At 39.4% G+C, this 15,410-nt stretch overlaps 1 protein-coding gene across 2 annotated transcripts in view; it reads right to left on the bottom strand.

The window, feature by feature from the left end:
* Positions 1 to 3,449: 3,449 nt before the first annotated feature.
* Positions 3,450 to 15,410, bottom strand: part of LOC124798388 (general transcription factor 3C polypeptide 5) — a 79,973-nt gene continuing 68,012 nt past the window's right edge. For both annotated transcript variants that reach the window (XM_047261763.1, XM_047261762.1), the window contains 4 exons: positions 4,572 to 4,782; positions 4,273 to 4,490; positions 3,983 to 4,154; positions 3,450 to 3,897 (listed from right to left, as the gene is read on the bottom strand). In XM_047261763.1, the coding sequence (XP_047117719.1) occupies positions 3,749 to 3,897; positions 3,983 to 4,154; positions 4,273 to 4,490; positions 4,572 to 4,782 (750 nt within the window). In that variant the 3' untranslated portion in view covers positions 3,450 to 3,748. The remainder of the gene's footprint in view (positions 3,898 to 3,982; positions 4,155 to 4,272; positions 4,491 to 4,571; positions 4,783 to 15,410) is intronic.

Genomic DNA, 15,410 nt, shown 5'->3' with positions numbered 1-15,410 from the left:
GCCCATATCATTAATGTTAATATGCAGCAGGATTTTGGAACACTTACTGTGTTTGAACATTATGAATTACCTCGAGGAGAATGGTCTACTGACAGTCAACACAGATCAAGAAAACATCACTCTTGTGAAACACAAATAGCTCTTTACTCACACAAAGTGCTGAATACTACTAACAAGAGATTTCAAATTGATTCCGCATTTCTCGATTTCCAGAAGGCTTTTTACACCGTACCTCATGAAAGTCGTGCTTATGGAATATCATCTCAGCTTTGTGACTATATTTGTGATTCCTGTCAGAGAAGTCACCATTCAAAGTAATTGACGGATCCAGTAAAACAGAAGTGATTTCTGCATTCCTCAGGGTAGTGTCATAGGCCCTCTGCTTTTCCTTATCTGCATAAATGATTTAGGAGACAATCTGAGCAACTGTCTTAGATTGTTTGCAGACAATGCTGCCGTTTATTGTCTAGTAAAGTCACCAGAAGATCAAAACAAATCGCAAAACGATTTAGATAAGATATCTGTATGGTTTGAAAACTGGTAACTGACACTAAATAGTGACAAGTGTGAGGTAATTCACATGACTGCTAAAAGGAATCTGTTAAACTTTGCTAGCATGATAAATCAATCAATCTAAAGGCTGTAAAAATTCAGCTAAATACCTAGGAATTACGATTACGAACAACTTAAATTGGAAAGAACACAATGAAACGTTGTGGGGAAGGTGAACCAAAAACTGCATTTCATTGGCAGAACACTTTGAAGATGCAACAGATCTACCAAGGAGACACTCTACACTACACTTGTCCATCCTCTTTTGGAGTATTGCTGCACAGTGAGGGATTCTTACCACATATGGTTAATGGAGTACACTAACAGAGTTCAAAGATGATGATGATTGGTTTGTGGGGCACTCAACTGCACGGATATCAGTGCCTGTACAAATTCCCAACCTTTGCTCAGTCCAGTCTCACCACTTTCATGAATGATGATGAAATGATGAAGGCAACACAAACACCCAGTCATCTCAAGACAGGTGAAAATCCCTGACCCCGCCAGGAATTGAACCCGGGACCCTGTGCTCAGGAAGTGAGAACACGACTGCGAGACAACGAGCTGCGGTCAGAGTGCAAAGAGGAAAGCAAGTTTTGTATTACTAAGAAACAGGGGAGAGTGTGTCATGGAGATGATGTAGGATTCAGGGAAGACATCATTAAAACAAAGGTGTTTCTCACTGTAACGGGATCTTCTCATGAAATTTCAATAATCAACTTTCTCCTCTGAATGTCAAAATATTTCACTGATTCAACCTACATTGGGAGAAATGATCGTTATAATAAAACAATGGAAATCAGACCTCGCACAGAAAGGTAATAGGTGTTCATTTTTTCTGTGCACTGTTTGAGTGTGGAACTACAGACAATTATTGTGAAGGTGGCTCAATGAACCCTCTGCCAGGCACTTAAGTGTGATTTGCAGAGTTTGCATGCAGATGTTGATGTAGATGAATTGCTCTCTTTGAAGCTTGAGAAATACAGTCATGTTTTCAGCTGCCACACCTTCTGAATTATTTCCTGAAAAGGCTCTGGGATAATTTGCAAAGTGCTACATAGCACAAAATGCACACATAAAATACAGAGTGTTACAAAAAGGTACAGCCAAACTTTCAGGAAACATTCCTCACACACAAAGAAAGAAAATATGTTATGTGGACATGTGTCCGGAAATGCTTACTTTCCATGTTAGAGCTCATTTTATTACGTCTCTTCAAATCACATTAATCATGGAATGGAAACACACAGCAACAGAACATACCAGCGTGACTTCAAACACTTTGTTACAGGAAATGTTCAAAATGTCCTCCGTTAGCGAGGATACATGCATCAACCCTCCATCGCATGGAATCCCTAATGCGCTGATGCAGCCCTGGAGAATGGCGTATTGTATCACAGCCGTCCACAATACGAGCACGAAGAGTCTCTACATTTGGTACCGGGGTTGCGTAGACAAGAGCTTTCAAATGCCCCCATAAATGAAAGTCAAGAGGGTTGAGGTCAGGAGATCGTGGAGGCCATGGAATTGGTCCGCCTCTACCAATCCATCGGTCACCGAATCTGTTGTTGAGAAGCGTACGAACACTTCGACTGAAATGTGCAGGAGCTCCATCGTGCATGAACCACATGTTGTGTCGTACTTGTAAAGGTGCGTGCTCTAGCAGCACAGGTAGAGTATCCCGTATGAAATCATAACGCGCTCCATTGAGCGTAGGTGGAAGAACACGGGGTCCAATCAAGACATCACCAACAATGCCTGCCCAAACGTTCACAGAAAATCTGTGTTGATGACGTGATTGCACAATTGCGTGTGGATTCTCGTCAGCCCACACATGTTGATTGTGAAAATTTACAATTTGATCACATTGGAATGAAGCCTCATCTGTAAAGAGAACATTTGCACTGAAATGAGGATTGACACATTGTTGGATGAACCATTCGCAGAAGTGTACCCGTGGAGGCCAATCAGCTGCTGATAGTGCCTGCACACGCTGTACATGGTACGGAAACAACTGGTTCTCCCGTAGCACTCTCCATACAGTGACGTGGTCAACGTTACCTTGCACAGCAGCAACTTCTCTGACGCTGACATTAGGGTTATTGTCAACTGCACGAAGAATTGCCTAGTCCATTGCAGGTGTCCTTGTCGTTCTAGGTCTTCCCCCGTCGCGAGTCATAGGCTGGAATGTTCCGTGCTCCCTAAGACGCCGATCAATTGCTTCGAACGTCTTCCTGTCGGGACACCTTTGTTCTGGAAATCTGTCTCGATACAAACATACCGCGCCACGGCTATTGCCCCGTGCTAATCCACACATCAAATGGGCATCTGCCAATTCTGCATTTGTAAACATTGCACTGACTGCAAAACCACGTTCGTGATGAACACGAACCTGTTGATGCTACGTACTGATGTGCTTGATGCTAGTAATGTAGAGCAATGAGTCGCATGTCAACACAAGCACCGAAGTAAACATTACCTTCCTTCAATTGGGCCAACTGGCGGTGAATCAAGGAAGTACAGTACATACTGACGAAACTAAAGTGAGCTCTAACATGGAAATTAAGCGTTTCCGCACACATGTCCAGATAACATCTTTTCTTTATTTGTGTGTGAGGAATGTTTCCTGAAAGTTTGGCCATACCTTTTTGTAACACCCTGTATATGGTTTCATGTCACAGTTCAGGTTAAGTAGACTGGTCATGCAGTGAGATCACAAGGAGACAGATTCATCGATACTATGGTAGAAGAATCCCTGGAAAGAAGACCTCCAGAATCAGCAAGAATGAGATTATATGGAAAATTATCTAATTTGTTTGAAAATTGTTACTAAAGGGAGCGAACATTTTGAAAGGAGATGAGCTTGGCAAAAGATAGCTAAAATAACAACAAAGACATTACATAACTTTTTACTAGCAATAATATATCACAGTTCAATGAGCTCATAAGTGTTTTGAACAACTTGTCTGACAAACTAACATCAGCTCATAATTAATAAAAGATTTCATAAATATTGGAAAAATCTTAGTACTAAATACAAAATAATTCTTAACAGATAAAAGAAGTTTTAATCCTTGTTCATGAGCAATGTAGTAACAATGCACAGACAGACCACATTAAAAAAACTTCTCTCTATAAATATTTTGGTAATGAATGGTGTAAGGAGGTAGGCAAAGCTGAATTCATTAGTTTCAATTCATGCTTCGTCATCATCATCACCATCATCCTCATCATCATTGTCATCAACGTCATCCTCCTCATCAACATCATCCTCATCATCATCTAGTTCTTCAGATTCATCATTTGATGTTCCAGAATTATTATCCATCAGCTTGACACTATCCGCTACAAAACAAAAAAAATGTATTTCATCATTAAAACGACTCAACAAGAAAAGAAAGAATAAAAACAAGACAACAGTTTAACTTACGCAAAACTTCGTTTCTTAGGACCTGAGTCACAAGATTATTAATGATTTCACGACACTGGGCATCAATTCCTTTCGGCATCCAACCCGTTCTCTCATGACATTTGGCATCAGCTGGTGGCTCAGGCAACTTTTCAAGCATTGCTTGAATTTGTGGTACAAGGAGATCACAGTACTAAAAGAAAAAGAATTCTATAAAAGCTAAGGAATAATCTGCCAGGCACTTGAATGTGATTCGCAGAGTATCCATGTAGATGTAAAAAAAAGCAAAGTGCCATTAGAGGGTACAGTACCTGATAGAACATTTGTCGTGATGGAGGAAGCATACCAGGTCTGAAAATATAGACGTTTTCATTTGATGCCGCGAAGTTAGATCTACTAGTGGTTTCTCTGGAAGGACCAGCATCTTTTGTGATTGTTGCTACTCTTGGTCGACTAGCAGGAGTGGACTTGTATGGCAACAGGTAGTTGCAATAACTTCTTTTGGCCTTCACTTTGGTTTTTAGCCCACCTAAATAAAATAAAAAGTGAATGTAGGAAAGCAAATAAATAAGATTTCATCATATAAAAACTGTGTAGATTTTATTTTTACCAAAGGCTCTCAATCTATAGTCCAGTGTCTGGTATTTGCGAGATCCTGGGTCCTGTCTTGGATCATATCCAAATTTAACCCACATTACTCTCCATGGACCCGTAACAAAATAGTATGCAACAGCTGGTAGTAAGTACTTCATCTGATCAACTGTAAACTTTGTGATGTATATAAGAGCATTTTTTGACCACACTGGTCGCTCGTTGAATAACTGAAAGTCAGAAATACATAATGATTTTCACGGCAAAGCATCAGATTCTCAGTGAAGCTCAAGAGCAGCAACGACAGTGTTCATGCTAAATAATGGTAGTCGTCAATGATACAGTCACACGAGGAATTGTTGCAGACTGGGCAGCTTTTGCAGTTACAATGGATATGCAGTGAACACGAAATTTTGTGCTCTTGAACTTTAATGGTCTATTCAAAAGTGACAGCAGTTATTTCCATTCAGATACATTCATTTGCTACATAGCATAAATTAAATATCTGGGTACACCACTTACATAACATAATGAAGACAAAAGTTGTAGATTTTGCAATAAGAAGCTACAAAATGTGAAAAACCATTGCCTCTTAAAGGTTGCTTGTTGTATTGGTTAATGAAACACTGAAATGCATAGATAAAGATGTACTGTTGTCAAGTGAAGATATCACATAAAGCATAACACAGCATTTGAAAATTTACAAGCCACAAATGTGAATAATTCATAATAGATACATATTTCTCAGCAACGGAGATCTAAAAAATAAAAACGCAAAAAAAATTGTCGAAGTACAATTTGTCATTCAGTAAGATTCTTCATCATGTAGTTGTTTCACACTTATAATCAGAAACAGCAGCACCGTCGAGATTTTCTCAAGCAGTCTCAGCCAAGAATACACACATGCACATGCACAAGTATATAAGCACATGCACATGTACATGTGCGCACAAACACACTTCTAATGCATTTACACTTTAGAGTTACCTGTTATAGAGGAAACGTGTTTCAAAAACATTTCTCTTATTGAAAGATTACCCTTCTATTGCTCAACTATCTTTGCTTTGCTTCCTCATGTCACATTCCTTGCTTGTTGCATTAACATTTAGGATGAAACAACAACTAAAGATAGCCCAAACAACTGTTAATCCAATTTCGCGCACTGATGGTGGAAAGCAACTTGCCAGAGCACATACATTTGTATCCATTCTACACAATTCAATTTTGATGTGGTTTGATATCAAAAGGACATCACTATGGAGACACACTTATTCTTCCTTATTAGAGAACTTGGTATGAGAACGAACTCAGGAATATTCAGCAAATTTTCACAGAAACAGAGAAATGCCTCTATAACTTTCAAAGACAGCTTTTTATTTTCCTTTCTCAGAACAAGAACAAGCAGTTCAACACATCTTTACATTAAAAATCAGAATGCTCACAAAAAGCATCAAGACGTCTCCTAACTCACAATGGTTTAGGCTTAGTGAGACAGTAATTTAAAACATTGGGAAATGTGCTAATCACTGAAAGACTGAGATAATCCTTTACAATAAATCACAGAAGTCCTCTTCTCCCGCATTCGTTTAATATACACATGGAATGCCCCTGCATGGTGTTCTCTATGGTAATAAAATGGTGACAGAATGGGGAAAGGGCACTCCCTAGGAGGCAAAACTGGATTCCACGAAACTCTTAAAAATTCTGAAAATTGCTGTTAATACAAGGTTCACTCCAAAAGAAATGCACACTATTTTTTTTTAATACATCTTTTATTCTACACGTTTGAAAGTTTTACAGTGTGTATATACATCCTTTAGGAACAATATTTTCATTTCTCCACATAATTTCCATCCCTCTCAACTGCCTTACGCCATCTTGGAACCAGCACCTGTATAACCGCATGGTAAAATTCTGGACCAACCTGTTGGAGCCACTGTTTGGCAGCGTGCACAAGGGAGTCACCATCTTCAAATCTTGTTCCACGAAGAGAGTATTTCAGTTTCCCACAGAAATGATAGTCACATGGAGCCAGGTCAGGACTGTAAAGCAGGTGTTTCAGTGTTGTCCACCCGAGTTTTGCGATCGTTTCCATGGTTTTTTGACTGACATGTGGTTGTGCATTGTCGTGCAACAGCAAAACATCCTGCTTTTGCCGATGTGGTCGAACACGACTCAGTCAAGCTTGAAGTTTCTTCAGTGTCATCACATATGCATTAGAATTTATGGTGGTTCCACTTGGCATGATGTCCACAAGCAAGAGTCCTTCAGAATCGAAAAACACCATAGCCATAACTTTTCCAGCAGAAGGTGTGGTTTTGAATTTTTTTTTCTTGGGTGAATTTGCATGATGCCACTCCACTGATTGCCTCTTCATCTCTGGTGAAAAATGATGGATCCATGTTTCATCACCTGCCACAATTCTACCAAGAAATTCATCTCCACCATTCTCGTACTGTTCCAAAAGTTCGCTGCATACCGTTTTTCTAGTTTCTTTGTGAGCCACTGTCAACACCCTGGGAACCCACCTGGCACAAACTATTTTTAATGCCGACACTTTCAGTATTCTGAAAATGCTTCCTTCCCCTATCCCAATGTAGCGTGACAATTCGTTCACTGTGATGCGTCTGTCAGCAGTCACCAATTCGTTAACTCTCTGCACAGTGCGCGACCGAACCGCCGAATCTTTCCATCAGTAAATGGGGTATGTTCTCAAGTGACTCCGTTGTTTTAACCCCTCCACTGACAGAATGACCCGCTTCCTACTTCCGTATGTATAAAGCCAATACGGACTTGTAGCTGTCACGCCTTTGCGCTTACTGCTACGTATTTTAACCGTAAATAGCTCAGCCCTAATGGTAAGAGTTAGTAGTGAATTCTGGCGTTATTAATCTTTGAAGACAGCACAGCTGCCACAAGCTCAGCTCACTTTTACTCCACTCCTACCCTCGCCATTACACCACATTAACTAGGTGCTACATGGACCTTGCTAAATTCACTTGCGTATACATTTTTGACCGTTACTCGCCAGTATTTACCTATTGGATTAGTACACTCCTAACCGGACTATTTCTCAAAGAGCTGTGATGATTGAACGGGTTCGATCCACGGCCTACAGTGCCCTACAGTTCACACGGTAACACTGCCTACCTGACCCACTTAACTTGGTAGTGAGCTTATGTATCCAATCACCACTGCTAGCAGCAGTAGATAATCCTATCAGCACGACGAGAGCAGCAGACTTACCGTCGAATCCTCCTGAAAATACTTATAACTACGGTCGCCAGCTCTGAAGGAGCAAAAGAATAAATCAATTTTTTGGCACGTTTCAAAGTGAAACGGCTTGAGTTGAATTTTAAACTTAATTCTGAATATTACTATTTCTGATCATTCTAGGTGATTCTACAAAGCAAATACTCTCTCAATTTCTGTGAGTTGGCTTGGTAATTACCACCAAGACAATTTAAGCAACTTAATTTAACAAACTTCTACCCTTCAACTTATTTAATGATTTTGGGATATTACTCTTTGGACAATTGCTATAGAATTAGTTAAGTGACTTTACTTGAAAGGTTACTCAGAAAAATTTAAGTAACTATAAATAGGCGACTCATTCTGGTGTGACCATTGCTCTTTTCTACATTCTTAAACGCTAAAGTATTCTACAACCAAAAGAATTGTAAATGAAAGAGGCGATGGTGGCCTCAGTCTGATTTCACTACACTATGTTTCAGGTTACTACACTTTACAATGAACAACATGCGTCGTAATTTTACTCATTACTATATTCTGTCCTCTGCACTTGCACAAAAGAAAACTGGTATTCTCCTTTTACATGTATACAAAGTTCGACTTAACAATTTCAAGCAGTCTTGCCTTGGGTAGACGTGTCGGTGCTGGTGGTGGGATGCATGTGGCTAAGGCAGCTCTTCACGCCTCATGCCCTTAATGGCGGCTGGAACTACGAGCTGTAGCACTCGTATAAGCTACTGCACGTCCGCCATAAAATCTGGGCGCAGGAACTCTTACAATCAGCTCCAGTGGCATAGAGACGGCTTCGACCACCATTCGTCGCGTTCTACTCCACAAACGGCGACGATATTCGCCTCTTCGCGGTTGCACAATCACTTTTGCGTGAACACAGTTACGCAATTCCGATCACGTCAACACTCCCCAGGCCATTGCATTGTTCAGTCCCTGTGTCTCCAGCTACCTCTAGCTATGCTTGTATCACCAAGAGTGGGGGCGTTCCCCTACCATTTTTTCACCGAAATCATTTAGTATTTAAGAATATTTATATTTATTACCCTGGAGTTCATACCAGTCATAATAATTTACTACTAGCGCCTTATAACATTAAATCATACACTAATAACTTATAATTACCAAGAAAAAGAATACATTTGACTCCGAGAGCTTAGCGCATTGTCTGAGACAGCGCTAATTCCCAGTTTCGCCAATAGATGGCATCAGGGTGCACTCCCTGGCAGTCTCACACCAGCGCGCCCGTTTCCGACGCGCGGGCTCCAAATTACTGTCAGCCCACCATCATTTCAGTTCCGTTACACATGCCCCACTTCTTATTGAAGTATCTAACAGTGATAATTCAATAAGAAGTCTCTCCTATAATGAATCTGAAATGTTCGTTAAGCTTTTTACCAAGGGTTTTCCCTTTCTTACTGATACACCTCGGTACTTATATTACTTATTTAAAATTAAACACCAATTCTTTCTATCTTTCCTGCTAAACATTACATAAATGATTTACATATATTCTTTACAATTTTCTTACATCTAAACACAGTACACTTTAAACATCTTTTCTACAAAAATTTTAAATACACTTCTTTTATCTCAGGCAAGTAAAACACACGTTATGCGCCTATTACTTTATAGCCCGTCCTTTTCACTTTACCTCCTCACTTTTCTACCTCTTCCACAACACTTATTTACACATCTATTAAGGCTTTCTTAGAAGCTCAGTCTTTCCCAGTCTGTTTAGTCTCTACTTAAACTAGAAGTTTCATTAGAATACTGCAACATATTTTAGTGAACATTTACCTTTCACATAGAACAAAAGAAACAAAACTATTTACATATTGGTTTACTTTAATATTTATTTATATATTTATTTTCAATCTGGTAGAATTCATGGCTCATACCTTTTGAGATCCACTATGTTTCTTACACCCAGGCGTTTGCCTGTTAATGGGTACTCTAAATAATAAGCATTCACATTGGGTATGGACACTATTTTAAATGGTCCATTATATATATATTTAAATTTGCTGATCTCGTTATTAATTTCACTTGACTTTTCATGTGTTTTTACAAGAACGAGATCACCTATTTTGAATTTAGGATTCCTTACTTTTTCGTCATGACGACGAATTCTCGCATCTGCTTGTTTTCTCATCTTGTCTTTTACTAAGTTCTTTTTACTATCATAATCTAATTCAACTCTATCTGGAAATTCTAGTAGGTCTTCTACTAGACTTTTACTTCTCGTCTTTTTCAGGATTTCTTCTGGAGTAAATCCAGTGCTCTCGTTTGTTAATGAATTCATGATTTCTTCGAATTCACTCACATACATGCCCTACTTCTTGTGGTTACTATGGCAGTACGTCCTAAATAACCGACCTATCTCACGCATATATCTTTCTGCCGGATTGCTTGATGGGTGATAAGCTGAGATATGTACCACTTCTACCTGTTTCTCAGTTATCCCATCCTTCCACATTTTTGAGCAAAACTGAACACCATTATCTGATAGTATTCTCTTTGGCTTCCCTACTTTCACAAAATAATCACACGCCATTTTATCATACACAGCTCTGGCAGTAGCTTTTCTCAAGGGATATAGCTTTATATACTTTGAGAAAAGTTCAACTGCTACAAATATGTACACAAAACCCCCCATGGTTTTTGGTAATGGTCCAAAGATATCTACTGCTACTATTTCTAATACTGCATCAGGTTTTATTGATTGCGTGGGCCCTTGATTAATCGCATTTGTTACTTTCGCCTTTTGGCATAGATCACAAGATCTTATCCTCTGTGCTACCCTTCGTGCCATGTTGTTAAAGGTAATGCATTCATCTAACTTATCGGTACACTTCCGTGCACCACAATGGCCATATGCCAAGTGAACATAATCTATCAGCACTTCAGTGTGTTGTTCCGGCCAACATACTCTCCACTTCCCTGGATTATTTAATCTTTGAAGATACAGTACACCTTTGTGTATTTTATATGAAGCCCTTATGTTAGTTGCGTCCGGATTGTCAAACTTGACCTTTACCGACTTGAGTGCATCATCATCACTTTGATATCTTCGCATATTCCGACATATTTCCCTAATTTTTTTCTCTTCCTTCCGCTTTTTTGAAGTAATTCACCTCAAAAACATCTTCCCTATTCTTTACACTTTCTAGTGTCTCACATCCTTCCGGTAATCTCGACAAAGCATCCGGTACTGCATGTTCTTTCCCTTTAACATACTTGATCTCTATATCAAATTGTTGTAAAAACAGCGCCCATCTGGTCAACCTGTTATGTAACAATCTGCAGTCCTTCAAAAATATTAAAGCTTTGTGGTCTGTATGGACCACAGTCTTATGCCCCCATAAGAAAAGTTGAAATTTCCTAAAACCCCATACTATAGCTAAAGCCTCCTTCTCTGAAACCGTATAGTTTCTTTCGTACTTAGACATGGTTCTACTCGCAAATGCTATTTGTCTATGAGTTTTTTCCCCATCTATCATTACCTCCTGAAATATGGATACTCCCAATCCATAATCTGAACTATCTGTTGCCATGTGGAATGGTTCACACAGGTCAGGGTGCCATAACTTTATGTTTTTAGCCAAATTGTCTTTTAGCCGGTTGAATGCTGCTTCACATTCCTCAGTCCACATATACACACTGTTCTTCTTAAGTAGGTTGTTCAGATGTGGGCTATTGAACACCTGATCATCCACATACTTACGATAAAAGGAACAAAGTCCTATAAACGACTTTAGTTGTTTTTTATTCTTGGGAGCCGGACAATTTCTTATTGCTTTGACTTTATCGGAATCCTTTCCAATTCCCTCTGGTGTTACTATGTGACCTAAAAACTTTATTTCTTTCTTCACAAACTCGCATTTTTTCAGGTTCAGGGTCATTCCTCCTTTAATTAAAGCTTTGAACACCCTGTCGCATAACTCCATGTGCTCTTCCCATGTCCTTGTAGCAATTAACAAATCATCTACATAAACCGTGATTAGCGAACTAAGTTCACTCCCTAAAATTTTGTCTAAAGCCCGAATGAACACTGAAACGGAAGTATTTAGGCCAAATGGTACCACTGTGAAATGGTAGCATTTGCCATTGAATAAAAATGCCGTGTACTTCCTAGACTCCTCACTTAATGGGATTTGCCAGTATCCTGCAGTTAGGTCTAAACTAGTCATGTACTTTACACCATTAAACTTCTGCAATAAATTATCTATGTTCTCTGGACGATCCAACTCCCTCTTCACTACTTTATTCAGAGTACGAGCATCTATCACTATTCGTACACTTCCATCCTTCTTACCTACTATCACCAGTGGGTTATTATATGGGCTAGAACTCCGTTCAATGACCCCACATGAAACCATTTTATCTATTTCTTTTTGAACTGCTTCTTTCTTAGACACGGGTACATTATATGGTGGTTTAAAGAAAGGTTCATGCTCCTCTACCTCCATGCAGTACTCATAATTTATCACTCGTCCCGGTTTGTCCAAAAATACCTCCTGATTTTCTTTCAGAATTTGCCATAGATCCTCCCTTTGGCATCAGATAGTCCTTCCGTTTTTTCCACTACATTTCGAAGGAGTGTCTCCTTATTTCCATCTTCAACTATCTGTCTCACCAGAAACCAATCGAATTTTTGACCTATTCCTGAATCATGATCATCTCTAAATTCTACCCATCTCAGCTGGTTCTCTTCCATTACTCTAGATGATTCAAATGGTATTTCTAATACCGCACTATCAACTTTACAAACTATTATCCTTTTGTCACAATCTATAATTACTTTCTGTTTTATTAACCAGTCAATGCCTAAAATGATCTCGGCACTGAGCTCTGGAACTACTAAAAATGCATTCGAAAATAGCTTGTTTTTTATCTTAAATTCCATCATCACTTGATGTTTAACAGGTTTACTACATTTCCCTGTCGCCCCTATCACTTTAACACCTGTTACTGGCATCATGACTACTCCTCGTTGCTCTTTGATCATCTCAAAAAATGCGTGCGAAATAGCACTTATTTGAGCACCCGTATCCAACAATACATATAAATCGTACCCACATACATTAATGGGCAGGATTGTTTGCATCCTATTGTCCTCTTTCATACTTTCTTTATTTTCCCATAATAAATCCTTTTCCACCGCCAAGTCTTGCCATATTATTTTTCTGGTTTTTATACTGACCATTCCATCTGGAGGTTTCTTTCTCCTTTTCATCGTAAATTCTTTCACCACCTTTTCCAATAGTCCTTCGTCTAGGCTCTTTAATGCCATCTCGTTCTCATTCGAATCTGTCATGCCTGAACTCTCGGTTGCAGAATCGGAAACTTCCTCTACTTCTTTTTCTCCCTGGATGCTTTCTGATGATTCTGACGATAATTCCTCCTCCTTAGAAATATTACCTTCTTCGGATTCAAATAATTCTCGCAAATTATAATCCATTTCTCTACTTTCCCTTTGTTGGATAGTGCATTCGCCACTCTTACTTTCATTATTTTCCCCTACTAATGGAATTCCAGTCTCACTCAACTCATTTGCTTCAGTACTACAGGGATCACAACACTCTTTCTCTTGGTTAGATACACTTTCTCTAATTTCTTTAAAAGAATCTTCATCACAGTCATGTACTCTTGCTGTCACTAGGTACACATCATAATCGGTATGGCTCTCTAACACTGTCATATTCGGGTCCAAATTAATCACTTGAGTGGAAGATCTTTCTAATTGTGCTGGCTGGCTTTTGAGCTGATGTACATATTCTGCATACGAGGTAATTTCTGAATCGGCATGCGTCTCTGCACTATGCCCCTTTTTCTTATTCACCCTTTCCTCTTTAATTACTTCTCGATGCGATTCGTCGACTATTCGTACTAACCTTTTACCATAAGTCACATCACTCCTACCTTGCCCCTGCCTCTCTGCACAGTTGCCATCCCTACCGACAAACAACGCCTCCTCTGACTCTTCCTTCATCAATTCGTCACTCTGACCTCGAATTGTACTTATTTCCTTCACGTGAGCCTTCACATCCGACCGATATTCTTTTCCTACTTCATTTCCCTTAATAATTCCTCCCCGCTCTCTCTCCTCTGTTTGTATCCCTGCATTATACTTCGCAAAGTTTCGTTTATGTAACTGCTCTTCAGGCGAACGACGCACTATCCTACTATAGTACTGACTACTCCGATCTTCCCTATATTTGGGCCATTTCTTTCTTTCCGCGCGTGTTAGGCCCTTGACCTGCGCGGTATTTAGTTTTCCTGATTTTGATAATGCATCCCGTTTCCCTGATAGTGTCCTCTCCCTCGCTGAGAGTTACCTCCTCGACCTCTTCCTCTCATCATGTTAATTTGCGGTTCATTCCTACCACCTTTTACTATTCCATTCTGATTTCTGAAACCTCGAAACTCTATAGTTTCACGCCACCTATCTTCATTCTCGATTTTTTCTAAAAATTCATCGAATGTTCGATGAGTGCCTCCTACATAACGCTTTGAATCGTCAGGTAGCTTTTTCCACAACTCCCACACTATCTCCGATTCTGATCTACGATCTTTAAGATACTCCAAACGCTTGAACCATCCTTCACAGTATTCTTTCATGAGCCCACGCCCATGTTCTGGCATTCTGGCGACAACGAATTCTCTCCACAACCTATCCCTCTGTTGTGTGCCCCAGAATTCCTCAAGGAACTTTTCTTTGAAGTCTGTAAACTACAAATTGTCGATATCCAAATTCAATCCCCAACGTTTAGCATGACCTGCTAAAGCGTCTATTACTAAATTAATTTTTTCTTTATCCGACATGTCTGTTGGTAAGACACGTTCACAATTTTTTATAAAATCCATTGGATGCCATCCACCTTGTTTCTTTTGAGGATCGTATTTTTCCTCCCTACTCAGTATTTCCGATTTTTGCATTACCAATGGGATACCACTACAGTTAAGAAACGTCTGATTCTGAACTTGCTGACTTAACAATTTTATCTCATTACGCAGTGTATTTTCCTGCTCCTGCACACATGCATCAAAACTCAACATGGTATTGCGCAGTGTTTCAATATCAGCTGCCGTTTCTTTAACAATCTCTTTCTTTACAAGTGGTACTATCGCCTGTAATTTAATTTCAATTATCGGTTCTAATTTTTTACTAACCAAAGGTTCCACTGATTTCTCTATTTTCCGAATTTCGGTATCAAATCTTTTCTCTAGTTCTGTGACTTTTCTCTGAACATTTGTTATTTCAGCCCTAATGCTATTTACTGATTTGTTTACCTCTGTGATACGTTGGCTTTGCGTATTCAAAATATCTAAATTGGCTTTTATTTTACCAGATAGGTTTTCATCCAGTTGGGATATATGACTAGCCATTTCTGCTTTCAAACTAGCATTCCCTTCTCGAATTTGCGCCATCATACTATTTAACAAACTTGTTAATTCCATATCCTCTCCCTTGTGACTTGCATCTACAGATACATTGGGTTCACTTTTCACTACCTTTGGTTTCACTTCCCGTTCCTCCTGTTTTGTGGGTGTGGATTCATCTATAGGATTTTCCAACCCTACAACAGTATCT

The sequence above is a fragment of the Schistocerca piceifrons genome, chromosome 5 (assembly GCF_021461385.2).
Source record: "Schistocerca piceifrons isolate TAMUIC-IGC-003096 chromosome 5, iqSchPice1.1, whole genome shotgun sequence".
Lineage (NCBI taxonomy): Eukaryota > Metazoa > Arthropoda > Insecta > Orthoptera > Acrididae > Schistocerca > Schistocerca piceifrons.
Note: the sequence above shows the minus strand (reverse complement) of the source record. Positions and strands in the feature narration are given on the sequence as shown.